The sequence below is a fragment of the Apaloderma vittatum genome, unplaced genomic scaffold (genome assembly GCF_000703405.1).
Source record: "Apaloderma vittatum isolate BGI_N311 unplaced genomic scaffold, ASM70340v1 scaffold13742, whole genome shotgun sequence".
In the NCBI taxonomy this organism is placed as follows: Eukaryota; Metazoa; Chordata; class Aves; order Trogoniformes; family Trogonidae; genus Apaloderma; species Apaloderma vittatum.
Genome location: NW_009704232.1, coordinates 1 through 17,089, shown reverse-complemented (window position 1 = coordinate 17,089; position 17,089 = coordinate 1). Strand labels below are relative to the sequence as shown.

Sequence of the window (17,089 nt, the reverse complement as noted above, 5' to 3'; positions counted from 1 at the left end):
GCTTCAGTACCAATCACTTCTGAAGCAGCTCTAACTCCTTCATATGCAGCCAGTATTTCTTTTTGAATTGATGTGTAGCTGGCCTTGGAGCCTTTATATTTTCAGCTCCAAAAACCTCGACTTTCTCCTGGTGCCCTCTGCCAGAGGCTCCATTATCCCCAGGTGCAGTATAGTGCAGATTTTTAATATCCTGTTCTGTTCGGATTGGCCCAAGGGCTACTGCATGTACAACCTCTTGTCTGATTTGTTCAAAGGCCTGTTGTTGTTCTGGGCCCCATTTAAAATTATTTTTCTTTCAAGTCACTTCAAAAAGAGTTTTCACAACCTGACTATAACCAGAATATGCATTCTCCAGAAACCCACAGTGCCTAAGAAGGATTGTGTTTCCTTTTTGTTAGTTGGTGGGGACATAGCTGATATTGTGTCAATCACATCCATTAGGATCTGGCGACGCCCATCTTGCTATTTAACTCTCAAATACTGGACCCTTCTTGCAGGTCCCTTGACCTGGCTTCTCTTTGTGGCAAACCCAGCGTCTAAAAGAATCTTAGTTATTTTCTTACTTTTTGTAAAAACTTTTTCTGCTGTGATACCCCATATGATGATGTCATCAATGTAGTTCAGATGTTCCAGAGCCCCCCTGTCTCCAGGGCAGTATTAATCAGTCCATGGCAGATGGTAGAGCTGTGTTTCCATGCCTGGAGCAATTGATTCCATGTGTACTGGATACCCTTCCAGTATCAGCAAAAATATACCCCTCCATAAAGCAAACTGTGACCTGCACTCTGCTGCTATAGGAATAGAGAGAAAAAAAATGTACAAATCCCGTATGGAACCTGACTCCGCCCCAATAGCAGTTAACCACTGATGGTGCAGAGCAGGTGGCATTGGGGAAGTCCCAGGCTGAGCAGCAGAGAGGAGCTGGATTCAGGAACTCAGGATTGAGATCAAAGGCAGAAGATCCGACGGAGTCCTTTCTGGATGCCAGACAGTGAGGAAACAGCAAGAAGAAGACCTAAACCTTCATGATCCCTCAGTTTTCTATTGAATATGGCATATATGGAATGGAATACTCGTGTTGTTCACCTGTCCTTTCTGCTACCCCCCAGAGGTGCAACCTTTTACTTCCTTGTTGACCCCTCTTACTTCCCAGCACCCCCAGCGTGGCACACAAGAGCCAGCAGTGGCCTTGGTCACTGTAGGAATGAGTATCAGCCAGAGCCTTTCTGCATCCCAGTCCCAGGCAGTAACTGTGAACATCAGGTGTTATCACTGCCAGTAGCACACACTGTCTGCAAAAACATGCTGCTGACTGCAGAAAGTGCAGCCTCTTAGAAGACACTAAACTAGAAAGTAAAAATCACTAAACAGGACTGGGTTTTTAGCTAAAACCAGGACACATGTAAGTACAGTGTCAGGCGTACCTCTTCTTAAACATTTGTTTTGTTCTCCTTAAAACATCAAGCAGCATTTCCTACTCGTTGGTGACAATGGTCTGGCAAACTGGGCGGTGAAGTGGCACTTGAGCTGTAGGTGACCTAATATGTGTCCAGGGTGTGTTAGGATACAGGCAAAGAGTGTCTGTTTCTGTTATGATGTGATATGCATTGGCAAAGTGTAACTGCCCTAGCAGCACTGTAGCTACACATCACATAAAACAGTGGGTGTTCTGGGGTACTTTAACTTGGTACTGGGAGTACAGAGTAGCTTTTTTAGGTGAATGTTCCTCCCTTGTCTAGTGACGTGTTTGATGTTTGTCCATATGATGAAAAAAAGTGGTTTGAGAGTATCACAGAAAAAAAGAGGTAAACAGTAAAGTGGTGTCCAGATGAATTATTATAAGAGTTTGTTTGCAAATCTTCATTTGACGTTTAGATTTTTTGCTTATGGTCCTGCTCCTACAGAAACTGTGATTCACATAGGGAAGTATCAAGACTTTCTTTTTGTGCATGGTCTGAAGGCCTGTGTTATTCATCTAAAGTAAAATGGGAAATGTGATTAGTCTAGTTTCGATTTCACAGATTTGAGAGCAATTGGATCAAGATAAAGAAAATAGAAACCTTTTGTTTGTCAATTGCTCAGTCTTTATAAGAAGTCTAATCTTTGTTATTCTTACTTGCAGGGAGCCCTACTGTTTCTGGTATGTCAGATATGGATTATCCTTTGCAAGGACCAGGTTTGCTGTCAATACCTAATCTTCCAGAAATCAGTTCAGTCCGCAGAGTCCCACTTCCCCCAGAACTAGTGGAGCAGTTTGGACGTATCCTTATGAAAATAGTGTGATAGGTTGTGCAAATAGTAATATTTGAAACAACTTTTTTTTTTTTTCCTATAATCATCTTCCCCAGTCATTCTATCAGACTTCCGGTAATGAACTTTAATATTGCTCGTTACCTTCATAACTCTGCAAGTGGTAACAATGTCCATTTGTGTAGAATTGCTGGTGGAATTAGTTTCTATTTGAAGAATTTGAAAGATTATGGTATGCAGTATAAAGTAATATTAATGTTTTTTAAATGATCTAAATAAGATTTTGCCTTTGCTAGCCAAAATGCGTTTGGCCCTTACATCAGCAGTGCTTCAGACATGCAGTGCAATTGTATGATGGGAGTATTTCCAGAAATCAGCAGAGCTTGGCTGACAATCGACAGTGACATCTTTATGTGGAACTATGAAGATGGGTATGTAGTGAACACATTCTTGATGATTTTTGATTGGTATTGTAATACTGTAATAAGAATTCTCTTAGTAAGAGTTGCTTTATACATGTATTTGCATTTTCTAAGAATAAAGTTCAGATTGTGGCTCCCATAGCTCCTATCCATGTGTTTACATTGTGTCACAGTGTATTAAATACATTCCCCAGATAAAATAACACTGCATAGTATTATTGTAAGGTGCTGTGCAGAAGGTTGGTAATTCTTGCTTTAGATAATTTTCATGGGGGAAAAAAATATGTAAGTTTCTCCCTTGATGTTAATCAGCATTGTGGATGTTGCATTATGTAATTCAGAGAACGTTGTATGAATTAACAAAATATGAAATACAAAATACTGCAGTTGAGTTTTAAGGTTTGAAACTCAGCTATAGGGAATCCATGCAGCTCAAATAATTGCTGATGTAGTTCTGCTCTGAAACGTCTCTGTCGTTCTGTTCTGCTGGACCTGCTTTCACCCAAAGCAAAAGATGTAGGTGGCTTTGAAGTGTTAAAATAAGTATTAATAATTTTTAAGTATACAGAATCTTATTTTATTTACTTTGCTATTATGTGATACTACATGGCAAATTTTATGCAGGTGTGGTGTTTTTTGTTTTTTTTTCTTGTTGACAGGGGAGATCTGGCTTATTTTGATGGCCTTAGTGAAACAATTCTTGCAGTGGGTCTCGTAAAGCCAAAGGGAGGTAAGAAATACACAGTGACTAGAATTAGGCAGTTAATGAACCTTCTCTATATTTTTTTATATACATATGTAAAAATCTAGGGGGATGTATTGGTATGCATTTTTCGTTTTTATGAACAGGAAGTTAATCGCAAGCCAAAAATAATGTATAGTTTAACAATCATTTACACCAATAAGTTAGCATTTTTATGCCGCATCCTACCCTAACATTTGTAGTGTTTATAAATTTACATTGTCATTTAAGCGATAGCTTCCATGAGATCCTGGTTTCTAGCCCTCCCAGTTCTTTTGGTATCTTCTACTTAGATAACAGAGGAGCCAAAATTGGATTGTCAGTAGTAGGATTTATTTAAGAGAAGCACATATATAAGAGAAATGTCATTTTAAAGATCCAGTATTTCATGAACTGGAAGCCGAACTGCTGACTGATACTCCTTTCAAAGTCTAGCTTTCACAGATCTCTAGGTCTTAATATGACTGTTCCCTATAATCAGTTGATGTATTTTTCCAATTTATACATTGGATACATCATTATCATCTGAGATACTGGCTGAAAACAAAAATCTTATTTTCTCTCCCTTTTCAGGTATCTTCCAGCCTCACGTACGACACTTACTTGTTCTGGCTACCCCTGTGGATATTGTGATTTTAGGGCTCAGTTGTGCTAATATACAAGCAGGTGATGCTCTTCTCTCCTGTCATCCTTAGCTCTGCATTAATAAATATATATGATTGTTCTACAAGTTGCTATTTAAAATAATAAAAAGAAAAAGAAAGGAAAGACCATATGCTAAGCACCTTGCTAATTTTTAAATCCTGTTGCAGACAGGGGACATAATTTTTATGGGGTGTGCACTTGCTGGATCCTGGACTCCCGTTGTATTATTCACTTTAACGTAAAAAGAGCTTTTGAAACAGGTACTTCTCTTAACCAAAAAGCGTGTTGGAGATGGAAAGAAGATATGGGCAGGAATCTTGGAACTGATGAATACAGTTGGTTAACCTGTTTGGCATTTTTATTCCAACCACAGAAATCAAGAATGTCTTCTTTATGTCATATATATTAATAGAGAAAATATACAGAAGTCTTTAGAGAAAGTGAAAGGATTAGAATCTTTTGCTCTCCTTTTATGCTATGTTGATATGAAAAACAGTAAAAACTGTTTTTTCAACTTGTTACAGTTTAGAGGAGATTACAATATTTGGAAACGAAAAACTCTGTATTTCATTACTTGGAAACTTATGCAGAGAATTTATTGTTTTGAAAAACAGAACAGCTTACTTTGGAGAACAGCTATTCCAGAAGGTGTTTAGTGATCATGAAATTTGTTGTTGTTTTTCCAGTTTTTTTAAATGCTTATCACAGACCTTTAACTATTAGAACAACTTAAAAACTAAAGAGGATTACTTTTTTTCATTTAAGGTACTGGATCACTCAATGACAGTATGTCTGGTGGAATGCAGCTGCTACCAGATCCTCTCTATTCACTCCCTACTGACAATACTTACATTCTGGCCATAACGTCCACAGAAAACGGGCGTATCTTTTTGGCTGGAAAAGATGGCTGCTTATATGAAGTAGCGTACCAGGTACCTATAGGCTTTTTTCACATAGGCATTTTTAATTGTTTTGTGGTTGTGGGCACTAAGGGTTCTGAAACATGTCAGGTGTGCTGTCTTTTTTCTTCTGTAGTTATGTTGCACAGCTTGGTTGCACAGCAGCTCTGATGTGTTAGTGTAAATGCAGTTCACCTGTGTTCAACTTAAAGTTATGACATCCTGCACCCTTTTAATGTAAAATTTTCCTTCTAATGATCACCTGTTAATGATCACCTGTTTCTTTCAATTGAATAATACATAGTTTTCCAATTAAATCAATGGTGCATAATTAGATTTTAGCTTGGTTTCATACTTCTCCTGTTAACACTTTTCTAATTAGAACTAGTTTTCTGTTTCTTTCTTTTTTTTTTTCCCCTAACATTATATTTGTTTTAAATTGTAGGCTGAAGCAGGCTGGTTTAGCCAGCGCTGCAGAAAAATTAATCATTCAAAGAGTGCGCTGTCGTTCCTTATTCCTTCATTGCTACAGTTTACATTCTCGGAGGATGGTAAGTACTGATGTTAAAGACTTACTCAATAGTTTACTAACAAAAAGTCAGACTGAATAGTTTCCTCATTCAGAGCATTTAGTTACTGTAAATGAAACTTGGCATGTTGATTATTGTAAAAATCATGTCACTTCTCTGTGTGTCCAGTTCATGATATAGATACCAAAGCCTGGAAATTTATAACTAGAGTTAGTGTTCTGTAGTACAGAATTAATATATGCTTAGTGAGATAACTGCAAACAGTAGAATCTTTAAGCAAATAATTTTACCCTCTTTCACTATTTAACAAAAAGTTAATTCGTAGTTATTAAATTTTTCTCTCTCTTTTTTAATTAATAATCGTTTGAAATTGGTTGCTGTTTTAAATCAGTTCCTTTAGGAGTGCTGCGTGACACTCCTGTAATTTTTGTTAATGTACAATTAATTATTTTATAGATATTCTGTCTTAAACTTACTCTCACTAAATCTAGTGCTGATTTGCTGGTTCTCACTTTTTTCCCTGTCTCCACAGATCCTGTAGTTCAAATTGCCATTGACAACTCTCAAAATATCTTATACACCCGCTCAGAAAAAGGAGTGCTGCAAGTATGTGACTTTTTCTAATGACTGTTGGCCGTGTTTGTAATATGCATATATCTTTTTAAGTTTTCCTTTGTACCTGGAAATTCTCTGTTGGTGTATCAAGGTATTAGTCCAGTTTATCTTCTTGTAATGAAGCGTGTGCTGAAGACCTAAAATACTTTATTCTGAGGAAAGAGTAACTTTTTGAGCTTCTCTTCCAATTATAGGGAAACATGAAGAAGAAATAAAAGTAGAGCTTGAGTTGCTGCTTTATAGGTGAGGCTGTATTGATTAATTTGACCGTAAATCACCAAGCTATATTATTGAATTGCAGGTTTACGATTTGGGACAAGATGGTCAAGGAATGACGAGGGTTACTTCTCTTTCACAAAATGCTATAGTTTCTGCTGCTGGGAGCATTGCAAGGTATATTTCTGACAACTATAATGTAAGAGGCTTCCATTAAGGCCAATAGTTTCATGCTGTATTTTTTAAGACTCTTGTTTGCTTATTTCTCTGGATTGACGATATATGAGATTTTGTTTTGGTTTTTTTTAGAACAATAGATCGTTCTGTATTTAAGCCTATTGTTCAAATAGCAGTGATTGAAAATTCTGAATCCATAGACTGTCAACTACTAGCAATCACACATGCAGGTAAGAAAACAATGCTAATTATCCCCCTTTTAAACTGATAATCAGTTCAGCCAGATTGTGACCTTTTGTTATCTCTTGTTCAGGTGTCCGACTGTATTTTAGTACTTCACAGTTTAAGCATCCAACAGCTCGTCCCTCCATGTTAGCCTTAGTTCATGTTCGTTTGCCACCTGGATTTTCAGCTTCTTCTAATGTAGAGAAGCCTACAAAGGTTCATAGAGCTCTTTATAGCAAAGGTAAGCAGTGGGACTTGGCTCAGGTGAGATTGATTCTTGTGACAGTCACTAGCACACCTTCTACATTGAGAAGTAGGAAGCAGTGGGAATAAGTGAGAACTAAGCATGTCTTCTGTGTGCAAAGTGGAAGATTAGCATATTTCAGAGAATTTAGTTCTTCTGCAAGGTGCAGTGTTTGAGCAAAGAACTCTATTCGTGTGATCAACCCTTTTTCCTTTTAATCTCTCCATAAAATAGATTTAATGTGTTCAAATTCACCTAAATGGTTCCAGCTATGTGTAATTGTTTCTGGATAAAATACGCAATATATATAATAGTAAAGAGGATACGGGTTTTCTTTTACCTATTTAATGCCTCTCATGCTGATTTTAGTCTTTGCTGACTGTTCTTTATTTTTTAACTCATTTAGCTACCTTTAACATATGAGACGCTGAACAGCTGCCATTGTAGGCTGAATTTTTAAAAGTGACGCAGAAGTGCAGTGAGGAAATGTCTGTATTTTGCTGACCCTTTTAGTCATAATACCAATATTTTAATCCTTGAAGTAGTTTGCAGATTTGTTTAAACCTCATTTTTGAGGCATGTTCTACCTATCTTAGACTCATTTTTGTTTGTACCTTTTAGAGTAAATGGCAAATGGTATTAAAAGTGACCTTCTGAAGAACCCTATGACATAAAAACTCAGGGGATATTTGCTGTTCAGATTGTACGATTGGAATTTACAGATTGATTTTTAACCAAATAAGAAATCAAATAGTGAATTGCTTATAATACAAACGTAATATCATTGCTCTTTCTAGGAGTCCTGCTGATGGCAGCTTCAGAAAATGAGGATAATGACATTCTGTGGTGTATCAATCATGATTCATTCCCTTTTCAAAAGCCAATGATGGAAACTCAGGTACTAAAGCAAACACTAATATCTTGATTCCATCAAAATTGTATGAGTTTTTCCTTTCTGAGAACAGACACTTGAATAATACTATCTGCAAGAAACATGTATTTCACAGCAGACTTCCATGAGGAGTTTGGAAATGCTTATGAAGCTACTAATCAATATGATTTTTATGGGTTACAGCTGGGCTGACCACTAAACAAATGACAGATGTTCTCTGTTCACACCTCTCCCTCCCCAACCAGGAGGGGAAACGGAATAAAGCAGAGAGACTTGTGGAATGGAAAAGGAAACTAAACCAGCTTTAATTAAACAATAATAGTACTAACAAGGAAAGAATGAAAATAAGCAAATACATACAAACCCAATTCTGAACCCAACTCCCCTGCCCGCTTAGCAATCCTCACTGATGCTGCAGAGCAAGCGGCACTGGGGAAGCCCCAGGCTCAGCAGCAGAGGAGAGCTGGATACAGGAGCTGGATTCAGGAAATCAAGATTAGGATGAAAAGGCAAAAGAATAGACCAAGTCCTTCTTGGATGCCAGCCATTGAAGAAAAGGCCTTAACCCCTGTGATCCCTCAGGTTTTTACTAAATATAACAAATACGAAATGGGGAATACCTCTGTTGATCACACTTGGGTCACCTGTCCTGTCCGTTCCTCCCCAAAGTGCAATCTTTAGTTCCTTGTGACCCTTCTACTTCCTGGCGACCCTTATGCTTCATGGCAACCCCAGTATGTTACGCAAGATTAGGCAATGACCTCAGTTACTATAGGAGCAAGTATATAACCAAGAGCTTTTCTGTGTACTGATCCCAGGCAGTAACTAAACATCAGATGTGATCATTTCTGGTAACAAACACTGTCTGCAAAAACATGCTGCTAAGTTCAGAAGGTGCAGCCTCTTTGAATAGACAGAGCTGAAACATAGATTAACTGAACAGAATTGGTTCTTCTTTAGTTCAAACTAGGGTAGTGATTCAAAGCAAAACCAAAAAGAGTAAGCAGTTTTGTCAGTGAATGGGAACTCATGTCTTAGCAGGAATTCCTAGTTCAGCCATAGTTTCTAGCTTGACGCAAACTACCTGTCAAAAGCACTTGCCTTGACTTCTGATGAAAATATTGTTGTCTATAGTATGCTGCTTATTGTGTGCAAGCACAGTGGTCCTCGTAGTAATGTTTGATGAAGATAAAATTTGACAAATATTGTTTAAAATGTGGGTACTGGAGACTTTGGATTTATTTATACTGATATGCCACATCTTCATTAAAAGTCTGCTGAACTAGAGGAGTAACATGTCAGAAATCATTTTATTGGAGGAGCAGTGATAGAGTTGGTGTGACTGGAGAGGCTGCGTAAGTTAAAAGTTGCCAAGTCAGGTTTTGATTTATCTGCTGTTTTAGTAATTTACAAAGGAGCTTTATAATTACTTCACATCCCTTCTGTGCAAGAACTTATACACAATTATCCCAAATGCTGACTTCTCTGGTTTTTCCAAGGCATTTGACTGAGCAGTCAGGTAGGTTTCCCAAACAAAACTGCAGCCTGTTCTTGAGGAACAGTTCTTCTTTGTTAGCATACAGAGTTTTCTGGAATGTCTTCACTACCCAACTTACCTTCTTGAGTTAGTTTAAGTACTGCTGCCAACTGTAAAAGTCTTGTAAACTTACTAAGTTGCAGCGTTTTTTGATTCATGAATTAAAATGATTTCTCAAAGATACCTTTGATATGCAGTTAGCAGATTGTTGCTATTTACATCGTAGCAGCATTAAAAGATCCCACTTCACAAATTATTTTACGTTGAAATGCAAAACAGTCCATCTCCCAAAAGAAGCAGTATATATATAGCTGCAAATGTGGTGGTAGCCTTCTGTTAGATAATACAAGAACTTGCTTGTTTTGTTTGGGTTTTCTTGTGTCAAGAGTAGATTCTTTTCTGTGTAAATAATAAAGCATCACCACGGTTAGACAAAATCCATGTCTGTTACCAAGCTTTGGATAATATGAATCTATTTTTCAGATGACCACCCGCGTTGATGGACATTCCTGGGCTCTTTCTGCTATTGATGAATTTAAAATTCAGAAAATTGTAACACCACTAAATAAAGACATTATTCCAATAACTGATTCACCAGTTGTTGTGCAGCAACACATGCTGCCACCTAAGAAGTTTGTTCTCCTTTCAGCCCAGGTAAGTATTTCTTTTCGTAATATAGGAAATTGAAAGAGTAAGTGTGAAGTTGGAAAACTGATAGAAACCTGTAAATGTTTGTTAATTTTGCATATGTTTTAATGAATATATTTTGAACATGAAAAGAAGATTGCTGAAACCTTCTGAACCTGTTCTAAATTTACTCAAAGTGATTGGTCTAGCTTCTTTTGTCCAGTGTATTAATAGTTTCTGTTGAGACCTTTTTAGATATAGATCATCTGAGAAGTTCTTTTAACTTAGTTTGCACTCATGTTTATATGAAATTGAAGCAGACACTGGTTGCTCAGAAAATATAGTTTCAGTAAATATTGTTGCTAATTGAAATTTGAATAAACGATTTATTTTCATAGAAAATGATTTTATTTTCAAAGGGGGTTTTCGAAAGGATATTAAAAAGTAAAATACACAAAAAGGAAAATAAAAATAGTATTTTAGGGCCCCTCAACCAAGAAAGACACTGAGGTGCTGGAGCTTGTCCAAAGAAGGACAGTGAAGCTGGTGAAGGATCTAGAGCACAAGTCTTAGGAGGAGCAGCTGAGGGAACTGGAGTTGTTTAGCCTGGAGAAAAGGAGGCTGAGGGGAGACAACTCTCAACAACTACCTGAAAGGAGTTTACTGAAAGGGTTGTTAAGCATTGGAAGAGGCTGCCCAGGGAAGTGGTTGGGTCATCACCAGCCGGAGGTATTTAAAGACGTGTAGACATAGTATTTTGTGACATGGTTTAGTGGTACCAGGTTAACAGTTAGATAGACTCCATGATCTTAAAGGTTTTTTCGAACCTAAATAATTTGATGATTTCCTACTTTTCTGATTACATTTAGCAATATTTTAAGGCACTTAATGTCTTAACCAACAGGCAATTTAAAAGAAAAAAAAAAAATGTTTGATCATTAGTGTCTTGCAACCTTTAGACTCAACCTGCACCTGTTAAACAGCAGCTCTTTCATTAAAGGCATTAATCGGACCCTTTCCAGTAGTTGTTATCGTTGCAGGCAAGAGATTGAGTGCAGAGTCTTGCCATGCACTTGATCGTGAATTTTTCCAAGCATTTATTTTCTAGGCAGTTTTGAGGATTTGCAAGATACGTAAAGCCTTTCTTTTGTATATATACTCGCTATATCACAGAATCTCAGAATGTTAGGGGTTCAAAGGACCTTTAGAGATCTTCTAGTACAACCTCACTGCCTGAGCAGGATTGGCTAGAGCAGGTTGCACAGGAACACATCCACACAGGTTTTGAAAGCCTCCAGAGAAGGAGACTCCACAGCCTCCCTGAGCAGCCTGTGCCAGGGCTCTGTCACCCTCATAGTAAAGAAGCTCCTGCACATCTTTAGATGAACTTCCTGTGTTTCAGCTTGTATTGCATTGTATGTTTGTATTATATGTTTCATGTTAGGCTAAGAACAACAAAATTAATTTGTTTTATGGAGGAGAGTTTATAGCCATTGCAGTATTTTTCCTGCCTTTCCTAGACACGCTAGGGGATTTTCTGCATGTTTATGGAAATTGGGCTTTAGGCATTCATGTAATACTTCAATCCAATAGTGCAATGAAGGAAAACTTAGAATATTAAAGAAAAGCATTGTGGGAAGGGGCTGTTGGGATGGCCAGAGCAAAGACAACTTTATTCTAACTTTTTCTGGGTTACTTTCAGGGGAGCTTTATGTTTCATAAACTCAGACCTGTTGATCAGCTGCGACATCTCCTTGTTAGCAATATAGGTGGAGATGGAGAAGAGATTGAAAGATTTTTCAAGTTGCATCAGGTAAAAAGTTTTGACCCATTAGGAAAAATGCAAGATTTGTAATATTTACGTAAATCTAATCACTTTTCCTTAGCATCTATTTGTTGGTGCTGTAATCTTCTAGTAAACATTTCATCTATCGAGGATAGATGCTTTTCATCCTGTATTGTCAAAATAAACCAAGATTGTATAACAAGAAATAACTTCTTGTTTTGTAATATCTAAAAATGAAAGTGTAGTTCACGTCCCCTGGAATTTTTATTTCTTGTACACGGAAGTATAATGCAGTTCTTAGTTTAGGAAAGGAGTTCATCTTAGTTCATCTAAACTCTCAGGAGTTTATAAGAAAGTTAAAATTACCACTACAGGAGTTTTTTACATTTTGAAGGCTGGTAGAAATTTGAATAATTGGTGTTCTCTTTTTTTTTGATGTAAATAACAAACAAGCAGGAAGGGAGCTGTCACAGATAGAGTTTTAATTAGACTAGTACTGATTTCTTTCGGTAGTGGATGTCCTTTGTAGTCCATTCTCTTGTGCTTTCATAGGATGTACTGATTGATAATTTTAACATGCTGTTAGAATATGCAAACCATTTTTTGTATAGCTTTTTTTCGTCAAAACACAGTCTTGATTTACAGTTCTGTAGAAATTGCATGAATCTTAGTCATAATTAGGTGACAGACATGGAGATCGTTTCCTACCAGTAATTGTACTGAGGTTGCAAAAACTGCGTGAGACAAAAACCTACCACACTGCTACAGTGGCATGCTTTGCTATGATGCAATTCCTGCCTATAACTGTGAAGAGCTGATTTTCTTACCTTCTAAATAACATTCTGCAAAAAGTGTTTACTGTTTAGTTATGAGCAATATAAATTCTATACATTTCTTAACACCTTGATGTAAGCTGCCATGCTAATGATATAGTGTACCCTAGGAGGATCAGGCCTGTGCAACTTGCCTTATCTTGGCCTGTTCTAATGCTGCCTGTGATAGAGAAGTGTCTGCCTGGGCTACTCGAGCATTCTTCAGGTAAGTTTCAATTCTGTATGTTGTTCTGAATATTATACTTAGGATCACTACAGTCACTAAATAATAATACAGGTTCTTTGACCTCCTGCCTGAGCAGGCATTGTTTTAAAATGAGCATAGGCTGTTAAACCTGGTGGAATATGCTTTTGCACTGATTTAGGTCTCATTAGCAAAGTAAGCGTCTTGTAATGGTGATTTCTGGTTAGTTCTTTTCATTTTTGTGTAGATTTTAGGGTTGGGGTTTTTTGGTTCGTATGTTTTGTTTTTTCTTAACATGCTGTAGTTATTTATGCCATTGTGCTCTTTATGCCATTATACAATTATTCGCTATTCTGCCAAGGACATTTATATACAAATGGACTTAAGCTGTTCAGAGCGGGATGGCTCTTGATCATAGATGTAGATTTTATTATTTTAGGTTGGTTTCGTTTCTTTTTTCCCACTACAAATTGAGTGAGGGAGTATGGCCTTCCGCTCTAGAAAATTAATTTGCCATCTCTGTATCTTAAGTACTGCATATCCTTGGTTTGGTGTAGAAATGTATATTTTAATTAGCTGCCTTAAATGAGTTGGTATATTGTGGGTCTCTTGGCTGTGCTTGCAGGGCTTGTAGTCTGGAGGAAAGAAGGGATTTGTAAGATACAGCTCTTCAGAGTGATGACAGCATATGCAATTTTGACTATATGTTTGCACTGGTGTTGGAGTATTAAGTTCCCAAAAGCTTGCTTGTTCTCTTCCAAAAGTTGTGTGGGTGTTCTATCAAGTCGCTTATTCTCAGTAGACTGTGAATAGTTGCACTTTGTTAAATCCGATTGCAGTACAAGATCTGAGAGAAAATGTGGATGATTCTGGAGAGATGGGTGTTGGCAAGGGAAGATGTGACAAAGTGCTTATATGACACTATAGGAGAGAGATGGATAGAAATTACTGGTGGAAAATAAAAGGATAAGCACAGGTCATCTCAACTACGTCGTTCTTTAAACTTTCCCATAGTGTGAAATTTTAAAAAGATTCTGAAGCATAAGCCTAATTTTGAGAGTTGGTAAAATTCTCTTTAGGTTTGCTGGGTGTTTTTATTCCCCATTTTAAAAGAAGCCCAAAATGGCTGTGAGTTCTTAAAGATATGAAAATTAAATGTACTGTGTATGAAGTGTGAGGAATTTCTGCCCTTGCATTTAAACTTCAGGTATGGTGGAGAAGCACAAATGAGATTTCCATCAGCTCTGCCTCCTCCAAGCAACGTTGGACCTATGTTGGGTTCTGCTCCTGCCAGTAAGTAGCAAGCATTTAATGGTTTTGGACAGCTTTTTTCTTCTTGAATGTGTTGTATTTTGTTGTCTCACAAGTACGTGTGTTCTTTTTGTTTGAAGAAGTCATTGATTTCCCACTCACTGGCTAATTATTTACCGAATTTTTTTCCATTTCTCTTGACTGATTTTTGGGTTTAGTGAGACAGTGATGTGTCCGGATGTTGCGTGCAGTCTGTTAAGGTTTTGTGAAGAAGGTATATATTTGTTGCTGCCAGAGGCACTTCAAAAGCCAGAAAACAACTTATCATTAATATAGTTCAAACTTTATAGAGATTTGTTGGTTGTTTTATGGCTACATCAGGGTATCTTCTTACAGAGTCATTGTACCACTGCAGATACTCCTTATGAAAAAAAAAGACAAATTTTGATCAAGAAATGAAAGTTATTTGGAGAGATTTCTGCCTGTAAAAGCTCTAGCTTCCACCCGTGGTTTCTGCTTAGGTCATCAGTTCCACCTACAAATGAGAATAGTGCCTATTCTCTCTCCTCAGAACTTGATTCTTATTGAAGCAGAGGCCTTTCTGTATTGCACAGATTCACTTCAGTTTTTTCAGTTGCTTCAGGAAATTGTCCCTTAACAATATGTTACTCAATTCCAGATTTTAAGGGCTTTTATAAAAAAGAAATTTAAAATTATGAATTTGGAACTCTGATTGAATTACTGAATTAAATTAATTATATTTTTTTTATCAGTAACTCATTACTTTCCAAGATCCTTTACTGCACTATGTAAAAATTGAGAGTACTGTTACTGGTTTCTTTCATCTGGTTGCTTTGAAGGTAAAATTGATATTATTTGCAAATATCTAAATGACTTAAAGTGTGCCCCTATCAGGAATGGGAGAAGTCAGCAGGTAAAGACCAAAAAAATGTATGTGGACAGTATTGTATTCAATGCAGGAAATAGATGATATGCAATAAATAACACATGAATGCTGGGAAAAAATGCTTAGTAACAGCTCTTGAAAGAAGCTTATCCATTTGATTTACTTAAGGAGTGTTGGATTAATAAGAAATCAGTGCAGTTTAGTGTCTAGCTATAAATAAAAGCTGTTGTTATGGTTTTAACTTTAAAGTACTTGATTTAGCAACTTTGTTACTTTTGCATAGGAATTTTATGGGTTATATTTTGGGTTAATTTGTTTTGTTTGTTTTTAACAAACTTACCTTTGTTTCTTTTCCCTTTTAGGTTCTCATTCTGTTTATGATAATCCATATGCTAATGTTAGCTTTTTGACAACACCTGGACAAGGTAACTCCTTCTTTTCCTTTGTTGGAGAAATGAAAAAAAAAATCAACCAGGCTTTTTTATTTGCATTCAAATGAGTAATATTCACGTACTTCTACTCCAGGTATACAACCTGTTGCTGTGTCAACTCCCGTATTTCCTTCTGGGAATTCCATGTCTCACCCTGGTACATCCGTTAGTGGCGTGATGGGTCCTGAGATAGTATTTTCTGGAAGACACAATGGCATCTGCATATATTTTGCTCGGATTATAGGGTGAGGTGTTTGTGTGAAAAGATATTCTGTCACTCTATTTGTTTCATAGTTTTCTTTCCCCTAATGCTTGTAGATGGTGAATTTTACTTTCATAGTGTTTAAATTTGAAATCAGTAAAGTGAATTTTTATATCGTGTTTATGAAGTAGCCATTGATACAATAGATTCTCTGTCAATAAAAATGCATTCAGTGAAAGGCTAGGAAAGGAACATCACTTCAGCAGTGATCCTGAAATCCAGTGTATATGCACAGCTCGGAGAACCGTGCGTCTTATTTTTCAAATCTATGAGCCAAATGTTTCAAACTCTTCCTAAAGGTTAAAACAGAAATGCAGAAGGAGAAATGCAGAAGGACTTCCAGGATCAAAGTCCTGTCTTGAAGTTTTTTCTATTAAGAAGCTTTAAAAAGAATGCTCATATTGAAGTAATGAAGCAAGACTAAAGAGGATTCTGTTGCTTGGATGTTGAGTCTGACTGGAGGAAAGCAAATGTCACTCTAGTCTTCAAAATGGGCAGGAAAGAGGACCTGAGTAACCTGAGTTACTACAGTTACCTGAGTAACTACAGACTAGTCAGCCTCAGCTGCATCCCTGGAAAGGTGATGGAACAACTTATCCTTGGTGCTGTCTCTAGGCATGTCAAGGATAAGAGGGTCATTAGGAGCAGTCAACATGGTTTTACCAAGGGGAAGTCATGTTTGACCAACCTGAGAGCCTTTTATGAGCACGTAACAAGGTGGGTAGATGATGGCAGTGCAGTGGATGTGGTTGATCTGAATTTCAGTAAAGCATTTGTACGCTGCCTCCCATAGCGTCTTGATAGCTAAACTGAGGAATTGTGCTTTGGATGACCAAGTAGTGAGGTGGGTCACTAACTGGTTGAAGGGAAGAAGTCAGAGAGTTGTGGTCAATGGGGCAGAGTCTAGCTGGAGGCCTGTGTCTAGTGGGGTCCCTCCGGGGTCAGTGCTGGGGCCAGTGCTGTTCAATATATTCATCAATGAGCTGGATGCGGGAATAGAGAGCACTGCCAGCAAGTTTGCTGATGGCAAAGAACTGGGAGGAGGGGCTGACACACCAGAAGGCTGTGCTGCCATTCAGCGAGACCTAGACAGGCTGGAGAGTTTAGTGGGGAGAAATCTTAAGAAATTCAACAAGGGCAAGTGTAGAGTTTTGCACTTGGGAAAGAACACCCCCACGTGCCAGTATAGGTTGGGGACTGACCTGCTGGAGAGCAGCGTAGGGGAAAGGGACCTGGGGGTCCTGGTGGGCAGCAGGATGCCCATGAGCCAGCAATGTGCCCTCGTGGCCAAGAAGGCCAATGGCATCCTGGGGTGTGTTAGAAGGGGAGTAGCTAGTAGGTCTACTCTGCCCTGGTGAGGCCACATCTGGAATATTTTGTGCAGTTCTGGGACCCTCAGCTCAGAAGGGACAGG

General features: G+C 37.8%; 1 protein-coding gene across 1 annotated transcript; it reads left to right on the top strand.

Annotated features, from left to right (window-relative positions):
- Positions 1-2,130: 2,130 nt before the first annotated feature.
- LOC104270572 (nuclear pore complex protein Nup155-like) lies at positions 2,131-15,658 on the top strand (the record flags this gene model as incomplete). The annotated part of the gene is made up of 17 exons (XM_009864979.1): positions 2,131-2,260; positions 2,585-2,681; positions 3,332-3,402; positions 3,988-4,080; positions 4,825-4,991; positions 5,404-5,509; positions 6,021-6,094; positions 6,405-6,496; positions 6,629-6,726; positions 6,810-6,962; positions 7,763-7,863; positions 9,878-10,048; positions 11,724-11,834; positions 12,751-12,845; positions 14,032-14,117; positions 15,345-15,407; positions 15,508-15,658. Coding segments are annotated over exons 1-17 (1,847 nt in total), but the record flags the coding sequence as incomplete, so codon positions are not given.
- Between the last annotated feature and the right edge of the window lie 1,431 nt (positions 15,659-17,089).